The sequence below is a fragment of the Cladophialophora immunda genome, assembly GCF_000835495.1.
Source record: "Cladophialophora immunda strain CBS 83496 unplaced genomic scaffold supercont1.4, whole genome shotgun sequence".
NCBI classification, from domain to species: Eukaryota; Fungi; Ascomycota; class Eurotiomycetes; order Chaetothyriales; family Herpotrichiellaceae; genus Cladophialophora; species Cladophialophora immunda.
Window position 1 is genome coordinate 108,928 of NW_015622544.1, and position 19,544 is coordinate 128,471.

The 19,544-nt window shown below is 51.6% G+C and overlaps 8 protein-coding genes across 8 annotated transcripts; 3 read left to right on the forward strand and 5 right to left on the reverse strand.

Moving 5' to 3' along the window:
- Positions 1–116: 116 nt before the first annotated feature.
- PV07_06429 (uncharacterized protein) lies at positions 117–3,491 on the forward strand. The gene is made up of 2 exons (XM_016393407.1): positions 117–2,721; positions 2,777–3,491. Exons 1-2 carry the CDS (start codon positions 286–288, stop codon positions 2,978–2,980), a joined length of 2,640 nt encoding a protein of 879 aa, XP_016246826.1. The 5' UTR covers positions 117–285; the 3' UTR covers positions 2,981–3,491.
- Positions 3,492–3,797: 306 nt separating this feature from the next.
- PV07_06430 (uncharacterized protein) lies at positions 3,798–4,499 on the reverse strand (the record flags this gene model as incomplete). The annotated part of the gene is made up of 1 exon (XM_016393408.1): positions 3,798–4,499. One exon carries the CDS (start codon positions 4,497–4,499, stop codon positions 3,798–3,800), a length of 702 nt encoding a protein of 233 aa, XP_016246827.1.
- Positions 4,500–5,766: 1,267 nt separating this feature from the next.
- Positions 5,767–7,016, reverse strand: PV07_06431 (uncharacterized protein; the record flags this gene model as incomplete). Its single annotated transcript, XM_016393409.1, has 2 exons — positions 5,767–6,891; positions 6,945–7,016. The coding sequence occupies 2 exons, from the start codon at positions 7,014–7,016 to the stop codon at positions 5,767–5,769; spliced, it is 1,197 nt and encodes a 398-aa protein (XP_016246828.1).
- Positions 7,017–7,249: 233 nt separating this feature from the next.
- PV07_06432 (uncharacterized protein) lies at positions 7,250–8,651 on the reverse strand. The gene has a single exon (XM_016393410.1). The coding sequence runs from the start codon at positions 8,531–8,533 to the stop codon at positions 7,925–7,927; it is 609 nt and encodes a 202-aa protein (XP_016246829.1). The 5' UTR covers positions 8,534–8,651; the 3' UTR covers positions 7,250–7,924.
- A 108-nt stretch (positions 8,652–8,759) lies between these two features.
- PV07_06433 (eukaryotic translation initiation factor 1A, Y-chromosomal) lies at positions 8,760–9,745 on the forward strand. The gene is made up of 2 exons (XM_016393411.1): positions 8,760–8,941; positions 9,101–9,745. The coding sequence occupies exons 1-2, from the start codon at positions 8,921–8,923 to the stop codon at positions 9,527–9,529; spliced, it is 450 nt and encodes a 149-aa protein (XP_016246830.1). The 5' UTR covers positions 8,760–8,920; the 3' UTR covers positions 9,530–9,745.
- Positions 9,732–12,980, reverse strand: PV07_06434 (uncharacterized protein). Its single transcript, XM_016393412.1, has 2 exons — positions 12,873–12,980; positions 9,732–12,779 (listed from the first exon to the last, which is right to left on the reverse strand). The coding sequence occupies exons 1-2, from the start codon at positions 12,918–12,920 to the stop codon at positions 9,990–9,992; spliced, it is 2,838 nt and encodes a 945-aa protein (XP_016246831.1). The 5' UTR covers positions 12,921–12,980; the 3' UTR covers positions 9,732–9,989.
- Positions 12,981–13,090: 110 nt separating this feature from the next.
- Positions 13,091–15,430, reverse strand: PV07_06435 (uncharacterized protein). The gene is made up of 3 exons (XM_016393413.1): positions 15,201–15,430; positions 14,557–15,133; positions 13,091–14,490 (listed from the first exon to the last, which is right to left on the reverse strand). Exons 1-3 carry the CDS (start codon positions 15,265–15,267, stop codon positions 13,347–13,349), a joined length of 1,788 nt encoding a protein of 595 aa, XP_016246832.1. The 5' UTR covers positions 15,268–15,430; the 3' UTR covers positions 13,091–13,346.
- Positions 15,431–17,100: 1,670 nt separating this feature from the next.
- Positions 17,101–19,179, forward strand: PV07_06436 (uncharacterized protein). The gene has a single exon (XM_016393414.1). The coding sequence runs from the start codon at positions 17,397–17,399 to the stop codon at positions 18,894–18,896; it is 1,500 nt and encodes a 499-aa protein (XP_016246833.1). The 5' UTR covers positions 17,101–17,396; the 3' UTR covers positions 18,897–19,179.
- The last annotated feature ends 365 nt before the right edge of the window (positions 19,180–19,544 follow it).

Here is a 19,544-nt window from a genome sequence, read left to right on the forward strand (position 1 = left end):
GAGGTTGTCGCGTGCGGAGTCGTCGAGGGACTGCGCCTGTGAAACCCGCCGTTGCCACACGTCATGGTCAAAGTGTATATCGGTCAAGCATTGGCTTTTGAACGAGCCCCCAGCAACAAAACCATCATTTGTACATGAGATCCAAAGTCCACTCCTTTACCACCTGTCTTTCTTACTTGTTTTATTTATCAGCTTGTTTTGGCCGGATTGGAATCTTCGTTCTGTCTGCAAGCCACTCCCAGACCTCCCTTGCTAGCCTCGCCTGCGATACCTCTTCATCGTTGAATGCATCCTCTCCCACCCCCCAATCGAGGCCAGTCCTCTAAAGCTACGCAGTCCCGCGACGAGAGCCAATCGAGTATGAGCGCCTCTAGAACCGGTCAACCATCCTCGTCTCAAGCACCAGGCGAAGCCCGACTCTCCACTGTCTCCACAGCCCATGTAGATGGCAAAAAGAAAAGAAAACACCGCGGAGGCAAAAAGAGGAGGAACAGGCGTCAGTCCTTTGCTGCCCCTTCAGAGACCTCTGCAATGCAAAGTGGGAGGGATATACCAACGGACGATCCGTTGATCGAAGAGGCTCAAGAGGCTCCCGGTGCACGTCCGCCCTTCTACCAAGCTAACAGAGGCAACATCAGTGATGACAGTCTCGACAGTGAGGCGCTCCTAGACCACCGAGACCAACCTACGTTACGTCCTCGGCGGGACAGTCGCATAACTCCCTTTTTTGCTACGTCGTATCGGAACTCGCTTTTCCCAAAACTTGATTCGGGCTCGCAAAAGAGACAGAGAACTCAGCCCGATGCTTCGAGTTCCAACGCATCGGACAACGAGGACGCCGATGACCGCACTCCCTTGGTTTCTGCTGGGCCAAAGCCCAAGACTCCCGTCGAGGCTGGCTATGGACTTTTTAGGGTCAGGTCTCATACGTCTACGCTGTCGTCGGCTTCGAAGCAACCGCAAAGAAAGAGGACAATCGGGACTCCTGGACACTCGTTTCCGAAGTCGGATCAAAGCTACGATGTTAACAATCCACCCTCTGTTCCCCCTAGTCCTAATCTTGAACCTCACTTTGGTGATGTCATGGTCGATGACGGCAACTTCCTCACGCGTTCACCAGATAGTCGAAGGAATCTCAATGTTGCCAACAAAGATGCGTTGATCATGATCGATGCCCATGGAGACAATGAACCGAACTCGGCACCACCGAGCCCCAGACTCCGGCCTGGTGGACTTCAACGACATCGATCATTGACGGTGCCAGCTGAGGAAGACGTGTGTTTTCCTACCGATGAGGTATCAGAGGTTGGGGACGAGTATTATAGCAGAACGCAGCCACAGGAACAGTATATCAGTGGCCAACGGCGAAAACGCCGGGAACGAGAGTGGCCAAACCTGTGGGTTCTCGACGAGTGGAGTCGAGAAGAGAAAGAGGCCAGGGAGGCAGGGGAACGGCGGGCAAAGAAGGTCAGCGAACCTGTTTTCGTCGAGGGCAGACTCCGGCCTCAAAAGAACGCCTGGCACCACGTCGAGGAGGACAAGCAATATAGATACACCTATTTCAACGAAGAATTTGAAAGCACGATTCACGCCGAGACGATATCGGAATTGGTACAGCCAGGTGGGACTTTTCGCGAGCTTTTCATCCCAGATCCGCCCGAGTTGATTGAGTCGAGTTCCGAGGAAGACGATTTGTTGGAGATCAGTCAGATCACGGAAACCCCCAGTGCACTGCAAAGTCCCAAAAGCACAACGGCCGTTGAGACCCAGTCGGGAATGCCCAGCATTGCGGAGACGACCCAGTTAAAAACTGTGGCCAGTGGAAAGAGTTCCGATAAGAGCAAGAACTCGGGCACGGCGACACCACAGAAGAAACCTGCTTCTGCTCGGCCTTCCAAGCCGAAGAAGTATGGTCCGAGACCGACTTTCTGGCTCGATGTGTTATGTCCAACAGATCAGGAAATGCGGGTTCTGGCGAAAACATTCGGCATCCACGCTCTGACATCGGAAGATATCATGATGCAAGAAGCCCGTGAGAAGGTGGAACTGTTTCGCAACTACTATTTCATCAATTATCGAACCTTTGAGCAGGACACCAATAGTGAGGACTACCTGGAACCCATTAATATGTTTGTCTGCGTTTTCCGATATGGTATTGTCACTTTTCACTTCTCCCAGATCCCTCACCCAGCAAATGTCCGAAGACGCATTCGTCAACTCTCGGATTATCTCATTCTCAGCGCGGATTGGATCTCGTACGCCATCATTGACGACATCACCGATGTGTACGGGCCGCTCATTACTCACATCGAAGAAGAGGTCGATACGATTGACGACTTGATACTGCGAGCGTTTCAACACACTGATGCTCTCGCCGGGGAGCATGGCCAGAAAAAATTCGACGAAAAGAAGTCAGATGCAGGTGAAATGGGGATCAGCGGAATCGACATGCTCATCCGTATAGGCGAATGTCGCAAAAAGGTCATGTCACTGTACCGACTACTAGGCAACAAAGCCGATGTCATCAAAGGGTTTGCAAAACGATGTAACGAGCAGTGGGAAGTTGCGCCCAAATCCGAAATTGGTTTGTACCTGGGCGATATTCAGGACCACATTTTGACCATGACGGGAAACTTGTCGCATTACGAGATGGTGCTGTCCAGGGCGCATGGAAATTACTTGGCCCAGGTCAGCATCCATATGAACGAGAGGCAGGAGAAGGTACGTCAGCATTCACGCCTCGATCCCATTGACATTGTTCTGATCAGTGTGCTAGACTGCCGACGTATTGGGCAAGTTGACCGTCCTCGGAACCATCGTCCTACCCATGAACATCGTGACCGGCATGTTTGGCGGCAATTTCAAAGTCCCCGGTCAAGACGTGGATAACCTGAACTGGTTTTGGGCCACCACGGCCGGTCTACTCATATTTGGAGTTATGTGTTTCTGGTGGTGCAAGAAGGTGTATAAGATAGTGTGATACCGCGAGTGACCTGTGTGGAAGAGATTCGGAACAAACGAAACAGGAGCCTTGTCTGAGATTGGATACAGAACGGACTCGGTTTGGTCACCTTGGACACGAAGTAAAGAACCAAGCAGCAAAAGCACGAGTGTATCATTCAACACTTCTGGGGAAGTTTTCCACATATGGCAATGTCAAGAGAACCAAAGTTTTGGTCGGATGGATGTCGTATTGTGCATATACATGCGGCCACAAAACGATGGCCGATAATGCTTGTACTAGTACTGAATACTCCGAATATAGAAAGGAGAAGGAGAACGATGCAGGACAGTCTCCAAGTTCAGGAGGCTACCGGCGCCTTGCAAACCAAGGACCAAAGGCCCACAGCGAGGGCCCAAATGGTCCAGCACGAGTTTCATGGCGTTGTGGTGAGGAGATAGTAAAAGGGGCGTGGGCAGTCATGAAATAGCGAGAAAGGAATTCACGGCTTCCCAGAGGCGCACACCAATATTTTGGGTCTGTCGTTGCAGACAATGGTAAAGGTGTCTGGATTAGACGATTAAAAACTATTTGGCTAATGTGCATCCGAGTCAAAGAACAGCCCTCGTCACGTCCCTCAGAATAGCCCGCCCACAAAACAAAAAAGCAATACAAAATGTATCGAGATCGTGGTATCCTGTTATCTTGTGCATGTGTGCCCGTCCGTACTCGCTCGCTATGTGATAAAATGAGAAAAGCAAACCTATCCAGTCATGAGTCCAACCCAAGTCGCTAAAAGAAGGATAAAGTAGCACCGTGTTTCAACTGAACAAAGCCCATGCCCACACTCGTTGGTTTAGAAGACGAGAATCTTGGGTCCATCACCCTTTCCGGCAGTCCAAGATATGGTATCCTCATCCCCGACGGGGACAATCTCTCCACCGTAGATTTGGCCTGCGATCATCGAGCACGGGAACTTGCCCTCGACAGTGGCACCAGGTCCGGAACCGGCTTCCCAGGATGCGCGCCCGTAGGCATTCACGTCGATTGTGCCGAGAGCTTGATTTCGCAGATTGCCCGAGGGCCAGCTCTCGCTATCGGCTGTGGCGGGAGCGATGGTCGTGAAAAGTTGGGCTTTGCCGGTACCGGTAACGTAGCTTGTTGGGTCACTGCCCAGGTCGAAGACCAGTTGACATTGATTACCGCTGTACATCCCATCAAGTTCAAATGTGACCAAGGTGGTAACGTCATTTCCATTGTTACTGTGAGTGCGGGAGACGAGGCCGCGGCTAGTATGAAAATCCACGGCACCAGTGGAAACAGTGTATTGGGAGGTGAAGTCGGGGATGATGGTGGCAATAGGTTGACCCTGGTTGCCGTAGCTTGGAACATTGTATGGCGAGCCAGAGCCCGAACCGGTACTCATGGGAGGGGCTGTCCTGGTTGAGGTGCCATTATTGTAGCTGTAGCTGCCAGACTGACTGCGAGCAGTGAGAGGAGCGGCGCTGGTAAGGGCAACAATGCTGAGGATTCCGGCGACGATTGATTGAGCGTACATCTTGGTCTGTTTATTCTTGTCGTCGAGTGGATATTGAGTATTGACTTAGACTTTGGGACAACTATTGAGAATGCGGGTTTCGTAGCTGTCTTTGAATGCTTGTTTGACTGAAATTAGCCTGGGGATTAGAGTGAGTGTGCTCGAGAGCCTCTGAAGTGAGGTGTGCTGTTTGATCAAAACAGGTTTGAATGAGTGTGGCAAGGAAATAAAACTCAGAGAGAGACTGGAAAGAAAATGAAAAGGAAAGTGTTGGTTTGAGCAGTTGCTTTGTCTGTAGTTGGATGTGGAAGAAGAAACAGGCCTGGAGCTGGAAATGTAAGACGGTCTTATAGAGCCAGAGACACCGACGGCACTCATGGTTGCGCTGGATGGGCAAACTCTTTGGGACAGATGCTTGTCCAAGGTCGTATGGCTGGGCGAACAAGATGACGAGTGGTAGTATTTTTGTCGAGGCGACTGCCTTGGCCTGCAGATGCGCAGCAACAAGGCTGAGCCCTGAGTGGCCGGAGCAGTGCGGCTAGTGAGGCTGAAGTACGAGGACAACTTGGAGCTCGAATCACAGTGCTGACGCCTCTGAAATAGGGCCAGCTCAAATGCAGGCGAGCCCCTCCATTGCCCATTTCACCCGCAGTGTTCCTCTGGGCTTGCTGAGAGCTGTGCCTAGCTTCTTTGGCGGTGAGTCGTGAGCTGCGAGCTTTGGTGCTGAATCTGGATGGTCGCACGCACCGACGAGCAGTCATTGGCATGTGTCCACCCCATCAATGAACCCAAATCCTGTCAAGAGAATCGCATACAACCAAAACCTCCAGATGTGTTCAAGGGGAGCTTGTGTGATTCGCTTGTGAACACAAGAAAGTTGAAAGCAGGTCACTGATGATGCCCGCGATGGTTGCTGGCCTTCCTCTCGCATATCGTAGAAGGTCGGCCCAGGGCTTGTGGCTGAGCCCGGGGGGCACGCTGGTCTCCTTCGCCAAAGTTCATTCCCGACTCCAGACGTCTCTATTCACAGCCAATTTCCCCCCAGAATGGTGGTTCGGCACCTGAAATTCATGGAACTTTTGCGCTGCAAGCTCGGTAGGAAGCCATATGAATTCCGATGCTGAGCGACAGTACCTACTGTCGTAGGTGCCTTTTGCCGGATTGCAGCCCCGTTCGAATCGTGACCAACCAATGCCAAATAGATACTGACCAATCCGAAGATATGGCCAGCTCACAGCACGGATTGCTGTGAGCTGGCCCCTCTAAGACCAGTTCCTTTTCATTCCTGTCACAATGCAACATCCTCCATTTCGGCCCCTTTGCCTTCAGCTTGAGACAGCTGCTGAGGACCACCTGATTCCTCCTCGTCGTCCTCATCCTCTTCCTGATCTGACTCAACATCTGGGGCTCTGCCTTTGCCCTTCGGTTCGACAGCTGTAGGTCCTTCTTCCTCCTCTTCCGCCTCTTCGTCTTCGCTTTCGTCTTCGCCACCCTCGGCAGGCGTCGGCGGCAGATCTTTCTGAGGGGGTGGAGTAGGCAAAACTTCAGGACCCGGTTCGCCGCTCACGGTACTATCTCGATCAGGGCTTTGTGGCGATTGTTCCTTGGGCCGTTGCGGCACATTGGCCTGTTGAGGGGCTGGCGGAGCTGGCGCAGTGGTGGTAGAGGGTCGACCTGCTGGCGCTGAAAGACTTGGATTCGACCCGATCTGTCTTTGTTTGGGATCCGCATCCAGATAATATCCACGAACTCCGATAATCTTGCCTTCTCTTTCACATCCTTCCACCCACTCAGGTCTGACGACAGGGATGTTCATCTCATTTGCTCTTTCCCAGTCACGACCCCGGCCTTCTGTGCAGACGAAATGGGTAGTGTCGATCTTGACTGTGTCATTGATCCTTGCGCCGATCCGTGAGATCGCTGCTTCGAGGCTTTCTCTCAGCTGTGGAGGGAGTATCCCTGGGGTAACAGTTATACCCGTCAGGTTATTCATAGCGTGAGTCTTGACAGCGAGAGTATTGCTCGTATATATGCCGCCACTGGTCTTGAGCACCAAATAGAACGAGTACTCCGTGTCGATCGCAAGCCCGCTCATTTTCGTGCTGAGCGTCTCTAGAGGGCGTGGTATGTTTCCCGCCTTGCTGCCGTTGCGGTACAGGGCAAGTGAACGAAGGGTCGTTGTTGCCAACTGAATGGGATCCCATTCGAGAACGAGGGAGGTTTGCGTGGCATTGCGTAGGCGCAAGAGAGGTGTCGCGGGGACATGAAGACCATAGGTGTTTAATATTTGCCTCTGTAGCGCAGCGAAAGCGGCCTGTGATTTCCGCTCTGCTTCGTGGTTTTGTTTGACCTCGATGTCCACAATCGAGCCCGATGTGATGGTAGAGGGCAGAAGGATGGAAGGAAACTCGATCTAAGGCAGGCGTTAGTCTGTGGACGGTGCGAAACAGAGGGCACCCAACTTACCAACCGCTTGTCCTGGGTGAGCAGGACTGCGACACCCGCATCGACCTTACCAACAGTCAAGGAAACCAACATCTTTTCGACGGCGAGAGATAACAATGGACAATGCACAAAACAAAGACCAAGCGAGCGACTCAACGGGCACGAAGAACTAATCAAGGCTGAACGACTATTGCACGAGGGACCTGTGTCGGTAATGCTGATCTGTTAGATTCAATGGACATCAATTCTTACGGTGCCATCGACGGGTGTTGGCCGCCATGATTCCGCACCAAAAGTTCCCGCACGTGAAACTCAGGGGCGGCTTCGTCCTCTTGTTGCTCGAAGATCGGGTTCCCTTCGAAATAAGGACTTGACACGCTGCATGTTCAAATCTACTCTGTGCCGCGTTCTCCTCACTCTACTTCATATTATTGCAGGGAGAGGTAGAGTCACTGAAATCTCTTCGGCTTTGTGTGCGCACGGGCAAATACAACGCTCCAACTCTGGGACGGCTTGAACAGAACAGACCTGATTCCATTTTTGCCATCTGTGATTGCTTTGGTCTTAACTGGCTTTTCCACCTTGGGACCATAGAATAACGGCTGGCTTATGATGGCCCAGTTGTTGTTCCGCCTCCTGGAACATCGCCTACACCGTCCACCTCGAAATAGTACATCAGACAGGGTCTAACAAACACCGAACAGGGCGACAAGACGGTCATCATGTATCCATCCAGGAACCTTTTCGGTTTCCTCTTTCGACAGTGGAATATTCGACGCTTTTCGGTGGCGAAGGAGTATGAGAGCGAGGGCCGGCGGAGGATACCTCGCTCAATCGAGCGTGAGTAATTCAGGCGAGGGACGGAAAGAGGGCTCCCTCGAAGGAACTTCGATAAAACAATAGGCACCCGTGGTTTAAGCTGATATGCTTGATTTGACATGTAAATTCTCCGCGCCGAACTGTGATTGTACAGGGTATCACATATTTTACAGATTGTTCCTTCAGAAGAGCTTTCGCCCCCAAAGTGACCACATGGAGGACGGCACATCCTCACCGTCTTCGGTGTCTGCTGTATCCTCTTGAGACTTCTTCTCTGCCGCAGAGTCGACACTCGTGGTGTCTAGGTGCTGTTTCTTTCGCTGTAGAGACTTCAGTAAAGCACCACATGCACCAACAAGCTCGCCGTGAGGACAGCTGATGCCACGTTCTGAGAAGACCAGGATTTCGAGAGTACCCTTGAGGCCGGGGATGTAGTTTTTGCCATCCTTGGGTCCAGAACGCTTCCTGCCGTTATGGTAGTATCCGGCTTTCTTCAGGGCTTCCGTAAAGGCACTGGCCCATCTCCGCTTGAGTCGATTGCGCAACACGGCCTTGGGGACCTTTTTGATGCTAGCATTGGAGATGACACGCCATCGAAGCACGTCTGGTGCAAGTCTCGAGTAATAATCTGTAACGGCGGCTCGTTTGGGGCTGTAACGGTCGGCTAGGAATTTGTGATCGAAGAGGGTGGGAACATTTTCGACGGGCGTATATCGCGCCTTCAGTCCGAATCCAAGAGCCTGCGGAACGGGGAGAGGCTTGAAGGGGCGAGTGGTGACAACGGAGGCCATTGGGTAAACATTTTCAACAGCGAGGAAATGACATTAGAACAAGCGGGCTCAGTTCGAAGCTATGGACAGAGCAGCAAGAGGGCCACGAGCACATGAGTCAATAGTAGCCACGCAGCGAAGAAGCAGGGTGAAGATTCTAAATTGTTGCTGTTCGCCAGCCGTGGACTAGTGGCCATGGAAAGTTGCCCCACGAATGATTGCCGCTTAATTCACAAACAACGTCAACCTGCGCATTTCTTTCGCAGTTTCTTCCACAAAAAGACAGTCTTTCTCGCACAATCCCCCACGTTATTAATTCTACAAACACGCGAGACCAGCCTCTCGCGACCCATCAACCACTTCGATCAAAAGCAAACACCCTTCTATTACTGAGAGCAGTCAGCCAATATGCCTAAGAATAAGGGAAAGGTTAGTCTATAGCCCCCTCGCACAAGCGCCACACACCGCATCGAATTTACCCCGCCACGATTCTGTGGTCTCTGTCCATGACAACAACGCAAAAATCACACTGGAAGCCAGACAGGCCTCGTTCTCTGACGGCAGTATGCTAAATTCTCGTCCTGACAGGGAGGCAAAAACCGACGTCGCGGCAAGAACGAAAATGACAACGAAAAGCGCGAACTGACCTTCAAGGAAGAAGGGCAAGAATACGCCCAAGTCCTCAAGATGCTGGGCAACGGCCGCCTCGAGGCCCTCTGTTTCGACGGCGAAAAACGCCTCGCCCACATTCGCGGCAAACTACGCAAGAAGGTCTGGATCAATCAAGGAGACATCATCCTGCTGAGTTTACGGGACTATCAAGACGAGAAGGGGGATGTCATTTTGAAGTACAGCGCCGACGAGGCAAGGTCTCTGAAGGCATACGGAGAACTTCCCGAGAGCGCAAAGATCAATGAGACCGATACCTACGGTCACGAGGGCGTGGACGATAATGTCGAGTTCGATGAGGACCGGGATAGTGACTCTGACAAGGAGGTCGATATCGACGACATCTAATGGACGAGACTATTTCTTGGATGCATTCACGGAGAATTCAGCAGGTCTGGAAGGACATGACTTGATGAGTCACGAGGCTGTATTGCCACTGTACTGCTTTTCTCCGAGCATACACACGAACACACCAGTATGAGTGCAGGTATGATATGATGGGAGTCTGGAGAATGGGTCTAGCTTGAGTTAGAGACAATCAACCACATTTGTGTTTCACGCGGATTATACTCCGAACTTGTGCTTTTGTGACTTGGTTGATTATTCCTTACTATGACCCCCCGTGGCCATCTATCATCAAACCAATCCTCCAAGTGATATCGACGACTATTTCCCCAGTAAAGCGCCGACCGAGGGTGCCGCTCATTCAATTTCACAAATGAAAGACCGCCGCCACAGCCACAGCCACAGCAGCTGTCCAGCCCGACGAATTCGGGCCATATTACAATATCAGGAACCCAGTAATAGTTTACATTAACTGGTCTTCTTCGTCACCAACTCTGCGAGTGAAGAACCTGACGATTTGTCGCCCCGACTCCTTACCAACAAGTGGATCCAGCTCCTCAAGGCTCATGTTAGCGACTTCCAGCACGTTCTTGGCCTCAAGATACAGGCGACTGGCGTTCTTTGCCGTGACTCCAGGGATTGTCCGCAGGAGGTCTTGCGGTCCAGTATTGAATGTTCTCTCTTCCGGGTCCTCGTTCTCATCTAGACCAATCTGCACTGCTCGCAGTGGGTCCGGCTCTTCTTGCTGCTTCTTGAGTTCTTCGAAGATTTCCGCGGTCTGGTAAGGCGACGACGCCCAAATGACCTTGAGTCTCGGAAAGGCCAGTGTGAGAAGCACCAATTTGGTTTGCAGATCCCTGGTCTCTGCATCCGGCGCCTTGAGGACTGAAGTCAAGTCTGCAAACGGGTCTAGGGTGAAAGATTTATTCTGGTCAAATTCGATAAGCAGAAACGGATACTTGTAGTACTGGAGCATTGTCTCTGCTTGGTTGAAGAGTCGGCCATTCTTGAAAGACGCAATTAGATCTCGTATCGACTTTCGTTCCACGCAGATATCCGGTGACAGGACATAATCGCCAACTGTCAGTTGACACGGGACAATTTGCATGCTTCGGCCGTGCAGTAAGCTTGGGAGGGATGAGCGGAATTCGCGAACGTCCACCACCACTCTCGGAGGAGCAGCCGTGGCCGCGAGTCTGCCACCGCCCGCGATTCGAGTGTTGACCGTCCGCAAAAATGCTTCTTCGGGGTCCAAATTTCCAGCATCTGTAAGCGTGACGGCCATGCTACCTCGCTCCTTGATAAGTCTCGTGAAGGCATCTTTTTCCCGACGAACTGCAGATAGGTATCGCTGCTCTTCAACGCTCTTACCATAGTAAAGGAAGTACACACGTACACTGCGGTCCGAGTGACTTGATCTGTAAACCTCGACTCTCCTGATGAAGTCCGCCGATGGGGAGTACATGATGATGTATTTCGGCCTGACCTCTTCGAGAAGTTGGTCATCCTGGTCGCCGTCGTATGGATGAATCACCACTTGGTCCTCCGGGCTGTACAGTTCGAAGAAGTCTTCTCCAGCCTCATTGAGGTCCTCAATCACGATATCGTCCTTTTGAAGCGCTTCAGCGTCTGTGGGACGCAGCTCTGCCAGTAGACCAGCTACTTGCGCTGCTCTGTCCTCAATGATAGCCACAGCACCATTGGCAGTGCGGGAGGGGTTGAGGCCGGAGGCACCTCCGCCTCTCATGCGCCTGCGTTTGCTGGCGGGTGCTTTGCTGCCGAGTCGAGCAGATGTGGTATTATTTCCCTTGATCTCGTTCAGAGACTTCTGATTCTCCTCAAACAGTGACGCGCTGACTTGAGCGAATGTCTTTCTCCACCCAAGATACTCTCGAAGTTTGCGCCTCAGCATGAATTCTGCGGAGCCCTTGGCTTCCAGTTCCTCCACTTCATGAGGAGCTTGCCCATTGTTCGGCTCTCGAGATAGAGGTTTCACGTGCATGGACTGCAGATATTCTCGGATCTGACGGCAAGTCCCTTGATCATTGCACATCACCAACACCGTGTCATTCGAGTCACTCCGCATTGGATTTAGGTAAGCATCGGTCTCAATCTCCTGCAGAATTTCCGCGAGGACAGCCCATTTCGGTTGTTCTTCAAGGACCGGAGTCAGAGAATCTGGTAACTTGGATGTGGGTAGAACGCTACTGTCTTCGACTTTGCCAATATAGACCCGGTCCCTTGCCGAGTTGAATATGACTGAAGCAGCATCCATAAACAGCCACGGTGATTGATCTTGCTGTTTAGAGCTTGGAGGAGGAGAATGTGTTGCAAGAACAGTATCCAGATACTTCAGCAGCGAAACACAGTCATAGCTGAGAAGAGAGTGTAGAATCGTTCGAAGCACGGTAAGGTCGTTCGCGATCTGTTTCGTTCGCCAGCTTACTCGGTGCCACACGGGGTCTAGCTGTCTGCGGACTATGGCGTCAAAATTTTGGTGAAGAGCAGAATCAAGTGTCCAATCATCCATCTCAAGCCCCGAGTTGGCCTTTTTCAGTTCCGAAATACTCATCTCCACGCATTCCATGACAGCTTGTTGTATTGCTTTCATCGAGGCTGTCATCTCAATCTCCAACTCAATGACTTCTGCCTTCTTCTTGCCTTCGAGGCTCTGCGCAATCGAGACATGGAATCTCGGCCACAAAGACGGCTTCCTCAGGAATAAATTTCGCATCATGCTTGCTAGAGGTGCATATGATGATGTCAGAGGTTCGGGAGAGTCACTGAAGGCCTTGAGAAATCCGATTTTGTTATGCTGTCTGAAACATCGTACAATAAATGCTTCGGTGCTGGTTGCGACGACACGGTCCGCATGAAGGATAACCAAGCCAGTCACGGTTTCTGGATCCAACAACTTGGAGAGAAGATCAACCACGAGGATCCGACTGGTGACTGAGACAATTCCTCCATCAGCGTAGATTTTCTCCCTCGCTGCCACGGTGGCTTTGTCCGTGTTTATGACACGGAGACCTTTCGCTTGAGGACTCCGAGACACGGCGTAGTGCTCGGCCAGTGCTTCGCCAATCCATTCATTTTCACGGTCCTCCGCCCCAACGACTATGACGAGGGAGTTGCCTGCCGCGTCATATGAATGGAGTAGGTTTGTGACAATCTTAAGAAGACCAAGCCCCCGAGCCAGGATGACAAGAACATCCTCGGTGCGAAGGAGCTGATAGATCTCCTGCTGAAATTGCTGCAAAAGATGTCAGCGACTATCCAATTTGCGATTGACGAATGTGTCGAAGGACTGGTACACTTAGGCATCATAAAACCAGCATAAACGTACCAGAGGAAGCGAAAGCTTGACCGGCGGCTGTGAGGTTGCCGCCGGCATGATTACATTATTGTCCTTTGTTCAAGGGGAAGTAAAGCAACTTCGGTGGATGTCGAGAGAGGTTCTAGTGGCAAACAAGTCCGGCAAAATACAGCCAAGGCTGGCTCGAGAGCCCAGGCTCCTGGGGCGGCAAAAGTATTTATGCTCCGCCGAAAGTAATACGGTGGGGCTTATAGCGGCAATATGCAATATCATTTCTCGTGAATTCAAAATATCGATCTGGAAACCCGAAGCCCCATGTGCTGACTGGCTTCTGGCTTTCAGCCGGTAGCTATGTCCTGTTTTTCCAATCCATCATATGCTCATTTGGGTATCTGAAATTACAAGCAAAGATGACCACAATCGTACAATCATAGCTTCGGCAATCGGAAGCGGCGCATTCGCATGGCATATAAAGTGCAATCATCAAGTCTCCCTCTTTTCTGACTACCTGGGGATATACTCTGGCTTCTTGTATCGGTTAAACTGTGGCGGAGGCTCTTCGTCGTCTGGATATGGCGGGCGAGGAGCACCATTTGGCCTCCCGGGTGAGATACGTTGAGGAGGATAAGCAGGATAGACATGATCGTTGATTGGTGTTTTTGGAGGTCTTGGAGGTGGTACCTGTGACTGATTGTATGTTGAGGCCGGAGGTGGGAACTGAGGTACGACCATCTTGTCATCCCTTCCTCGATACGGTAAATCGCTAGACAGGCGCGGTGGAGGTGATTCCCCTGGAACCAGGACGAACTTGTCTTGAGAGGATGCCAGATGATCAGGGTATGGAGGATTTCCAGGGACGCGATAATGCTGAGGAGGAGTCGTCGGGTACATCTCTTCATCCGCCGGCAACTCGACCGCTGACGGGTGAGACGGCACTGGAGGTATGTTATTCGGTCTCAACGACCAGCTTGACTCACGGGCGTATGCGTCTGACTGATGCTCGTATCTTCTCTTCATCAATTCAATTTTGGCCAATTTCGTTGCCATATCCATCAATGCTTTCTGAGTAGCAGGATCATGCAAATACTTCCTGGTGTTGACCGTCATCTGGGACAAATGCTGCCATTCGTTCATGGCGAATTCTCCGAGACCAACCGAGACGTTCAGGCGGCAGTAATTGTCGAGTGGGACGCCTCGCTTAGGCAGTTCTGTCTTGAGCATTTGCTGGTGGGTTTCCTCACAGCCTTCGATTTTGGCTATAAGTCGGCGCCTTGCTTCAGCAAAGGCGCCCATGCTGCCGCCGATGAAATCTTCCCACCATTCGTGTTGCCGGGCATTGGTCCCTTCGGGGCGTTTTCCTGTCCCAATGCTGACGAAGGCTCCTATTTCTCTACCCGGCCACTCGTTGACCGCGGCCTCTTCGAGTAGCTGTGGCGCCGGATTGAATTTGCCTGCGCCCTCGTCGATGAACACCGTCTGCCCGATCTGAATAGGTTTGAAGGCAAGACCCACAGCCGAAGTGGCTCTCCCAGCTTCCCAGATCTTACAGTTGTACTCAGGAGGTGGCTCTTTACGACTATCGTAGCTTCGCAAAAGGATCGAGGAACCTGTTCGGGGATTTGTGCCTTGATACACTGCGGTGACAGCACTGTTCTCAGTCAGTCATCGCTTGAAATGGTGTCGCTCCTTTGGCGGAACAGGGGAGACCACTCACGTCTTAGTTCGGTTATGACGGCTGTCGTAGAGGCTAGCATTGGCATTGCCCCAAGCTGGGAACGAGGGAGAGACAATGGAGGTGCGGAGTGGAGTTGCGGGACTGTTGATGGAATTGGAACTTCTGACGCTCATCGATCTCCTGACTGCGGTACTGGTGGTGCTGACGGGACTCGTCAAGTCTTGGAATTCGCGACCTCCGGAAGCTGTGCCGTCATTCCCTTCATCCTCAAAGAGCGTGTGCTCTTGAACACATAACTTGATAGCCTCTTCCAGTTTGGAGGCTTTGAATAAAGTATGCTTGTATGGAATGCCGGCAAACGTCTTGTCCGTCTCAAAGACTTTTCTTGTCATCCTCACATAGACAGCCTTGCAGGTTTCCAGGTCCATGCGCAGGCGTCCCAGCATAATGGCAATCAATCCTCCTGTGCCAGTGCCGCCGATGAGGTCGAAATAGTCGCAAGGCTTTGGGGTACCAGACTGTCGATCGGGTGGTTCTCCTTCGGTCACGACATAGACTCTATGCATGAGTTCTTGGAGGATGATGAGCATTGAATACCCGCGAACGCCGCCGCCATCTGCCCTCATCAGTATGTTGGGCGCAAACAAACTGGGGACTTAGAATCAAGAAATGCCCATACATACCTAGCGAGAGAACGCGCAGTGGCGGACCTTTTGTGGTGTCCTTGCGCCTGAGATTGTTCTGATCCATCTTCAGCGTTGAGAAAGCCACGGAGGGGAAAAGGAGAGTGAAGAAGGCGAGGGGGATGAGAAGCGCAGAGGGTTGAAGATTAATGAGTCGGCGGTACTACTTTGTCCAAAATTCAGCGCCTAGTTTGTTCGGATGCGTTTCTGGTTAGCAGGGCAAATCATCTTTGCGAGGGGCACTTTGCACCACGCCTCAGCCAGCGAGTGGATGGTTTTAAGCCTGACGAGTGAGACCTGTGACGTGTTGCCTTGCGTCGTTTGCCTAGCCGAGCCCCCTCCGCCTTGGGGGGGGGGGGCGCCCCTCTCTCTGTAGGCGTAGCATAAGGACTTGGAAAGTGATAGGGTCCCCACGTAGGTGCCCTGCCGAGTAAAGACGTGATGCGGCCACCCGGGAACTCCCAGCCACAGTGACACCCGGCTCTCCATCTCCGAATCTTGGTCATCCCACTTTTTCTGGTGAACAGCTCGAGGTAATCGCAGGCCCAGAATTATTTCATGAGGCATTGTGTATTTGCTACTGTACAGGTCTCTAACGCAAGACGGACGGTCCCTAGACGCACGCGAACAAGTGTGAAGCCGCCCACTAAGGAATCCGAAGGTTGTGATGTGATTGAACACAGCGCCTGAGAACCAGTAGAATCGCACTGTCCAAGCCAGAGTCTTTGTCAGGACTACTTGTAGGTAAGCAAGCTACTCGGAGCGTTGGGGACTGGGTGCGAGGTTCCCCGTGCATACAAGTACAGGTAAGGTAGGCAGATACCTAATGTTCAGCTTGCTAGGCGCTAAGTCCCTATAAGGTGCGTAAAGTGTTTAGGGAGTGGCTCCCCCGCTCGCTAGGCGGTCACCGAGCAGGTACAGGCCAAAGTCATGATGCTGTCTCGGCCAATCGACTCGCACCACCCCAGATCTCCTCTTTGACTTCCCGCTTCTCCATTTTCATTCAATTCTTCACACAACACCATCCCTATCCATCGATAATCAATACTTTGTGCTCCTATATCCATCACAAGAAGACATCTTGTTAAAACTGTACAGAGTGCACGAACGTGTATCAAATTTCAGCTGCTTCGACCGACTTTGCGCCCTCAATACCTGTCTGTCCTACTGAGGCTCAATTTCATTGCTTGCACTCTCCCAGCCTCCTTCAATCCTCAACAACCTGTTAGCCAAAGAGACAACAATTAGCTCTCCGACCCAAGAAGTCTCAAGTATTCTACCTGAGTGACTCTACGAACTGTCAAACCTTTGACAATCCCCGTCAGACCTTCATCTTCTGCTCGCTGTCCAAATACTAGATTCTGCCCAACCGCTTCCCCACGCCTACAAAGCCACCTTCCTCAATGCGCCTCAGGACTGACCTCAGTGGGCGGCTTCTTGTGCATCTTTGCTATCTGAGACTAGCTGACAAGTGTCCAGGCTATTTTCTGAACGACCCTCACTTCTGTTCCTCAAAGACAGCCTAACATGTTGTCGTTAATGTCTATATTTTGAGTTCCGTTGAGCTGTACTTCAACTCTCTTAATCTCCGCGATGCCCCGCCCCCCAAACAAAGCGTCGCAAACTTTCGCCCATAGGGTCATTTACATCTTCTGTTTACTTGTCTTATCAGGTTGATAGCCCGGACCAGGAGGAGTTCACTGAGGGATTTATCACTCGCAGCTAGCGAGTAGGCTGCGAGTGTGAAATATTCTATAACGGCAGTATCAAAATCTGGCAGACAATTAACGACCAGAACTTTACACTTGGTTACGATTCGAAGCAAGTCGTGTTCGAATCGAGGTTAAACCCCCCCTCCTCAGGACAGTGGGTGGACTGGATTGCACCTCCCGAGTGCGTGTCGCCAGTCCCTATCGACGCAAACCCGATGCAAACAATCCCGACGCCCAGATTGTTATTCTTCTTGTTGACAATTCACCGCGTTGTGGACGTTGCTTCGATTAGATCAAGGACGGCTTGATTCTTCAGCCCCACCAAACGGCTCTGCTCTTAGCGAGAACACATATAACTTTCAGTCGGATCAGACTCCACTTCCACGACATACCTTCTATTCGGGATTGGAGGCCTGAAGATATCCTCTTGTTAATTTCAAACCAGGCTCTTCTCGAACAGGACGGCGAGGTCACCGTGACAGGTATGGCCGATCCAACAGAAATGCTGCCTGACAGAATACAAGATTTCATTAATCGCGAAGCGGCCATTATCAAGGCAGAGGGCAAGCATTCCTACACTGCAGCAGCCTGGGTGGAATCCACAAATGCCACTTTTCTTGCTGCCTCGTCGACTAACGAACACTATCTCCCATTGTTATCTATGTTTTTAGGGCAAGGCGAGACCATTAGCGAAACTTTGCCATTCGCGGAACCGGGTCATTCCATTGACTTGCCTCCTTTGGGCCCGCTGGAACGATCTCAAAGTCGGGTGATCCAAAATTTCTTCAACCACCAAGTGTCCCTTGTTCATGCGCCCGCTGGTAGTGCACTACAATCTACTATAGTCGCAGTTGCGGAAGCGGTTTTGCGAGAGGCCCCTCAGACGAAGATCCTGATCTGTGGGTACACAGATACAGCGGTGGATAAGATCGCCGACGGGTTCGTTTTCAGAGAAAATCTCTGCGACTTCCGATTTCATCATCTCCATCTTCAGCATGGAAAGACGTCCAGTCTCGAGGCTTTCAGACTCATCGTATGCACATACTCATCATCTTGGGATGAATGGCCGAAGGAAGGCTGGACACCTCATGTGCTTATTGCCGCAGACGCTGGCATATTAGCGAACGACGAGTTTCTGATGCTATTGTCTAAACATTTTACCAGTCTGACGAGATTAGTGCTATTGGGTGACCATCGCCAACTCGGTCCTTATGCAAAACCTCTCAGAGGTAAGACAGATGGGCATAAGTCTGTCTTCGAAAAGCTTATGGAGGAGCGATGGCCTAGCTGTATGCTTGATGTCGATCACGTAACACATTCGGATCTCTGTTCCCTGAGAAGCAAGGTCTTCTATGGCCACCAACTGCAGGCAGCGCGACGGACTGGAGACCCCGGCCTCTTTTTGTCCAAGATGCTAGAGAGACTTGCGGCAGGTCTGCAAATCGTTGACGAGAGGGGCAAAGCAACAAGGATCACGTCCTTTGCTCACTTCTTCGACATTGATGATCCGACCGCTGTCAATGAACAACCGCAGGCCAACTTTGTGGACGTGCTTGTCAGAACCCTACTTTCTACAGGCGCCTGCCAGATGTCCCAGATCATGGTCGTATCCGGCAGCGATAGCAGCAAAGTGCTTTTGTCAAGGAACGCGACGACTGGGTGGGACAAAGTGCCAATCCATACTGTCCAATCTGCTCAAGGATTGACAGCCAACGTCGCCATTTTCTGTCTGCCGCGAAGCCACGAGAAAATGCTGCAGTCACCCATGTGCACGAACAGGGCTGCCTGCGTCATCACATCTCTCGCCATAGACATGATCCTCTTCGTTGGCAAGTGGAGTGCTGTGTTCAATCTACCCCACAACAACGATTTCCAGCGGACAATGATTCATATGGATCAGAACGTTACGGGTTTCCTGCGGAGGGTGGGAGTCTTCCCTTGGAAGATAGAAGGGCCTGCTGTCGATGAACATGGTGAGGGCTAGTAGCCTGTTTTTCCAACTCGCTCATGCAGCGAAGACTGGAGAGGGAGAATGAAACGCGATCACGGCGATACATGATTTGCATATTGTTTGTCCAGCGAGTAACGGGACTGGTGGATGATGGAAAATGCGGAGGTATTTTGTCGTTATGTTCTATATCTGCTATGCTTGTCGCGGATCCCCGTCTTGGTTAATTATGAGGCTAGGCAAAGACGACATCTGTCTGTCATGGTCACATTGATGAGCAACACATACTGGATTCGCTGGGCGGACTAATGACTATACGGGTTTTCTCCTGATAATGATCATCACGAGGATTTACTCCAAGTTCTTAGGCTACTGGATGCCGATCCCCTCGCCACCTGTCCGGGTACCTGCGTTTTCGAGTCGACCATTACATGATTTTCATTGCTAGATTTAGACTCGGCCGTGTCTCTCGTAGCTGTGGGCTTTGCAGGTGGACGAAGAAGCCATCGGGATCAACGACACGCCAGAGTCGATCTACCTGGTCCTTACTGCTCGGTCGACGCCACCCAAGGAATGAATCCACGGCGCGAACAATGCTACCGACGAGCATACGTGGGCTCGGGATGGTTGTCCAGGGATCAACGCACCGCCACAGAGGAATGCGTTCGCGGACCCCAAAAACGC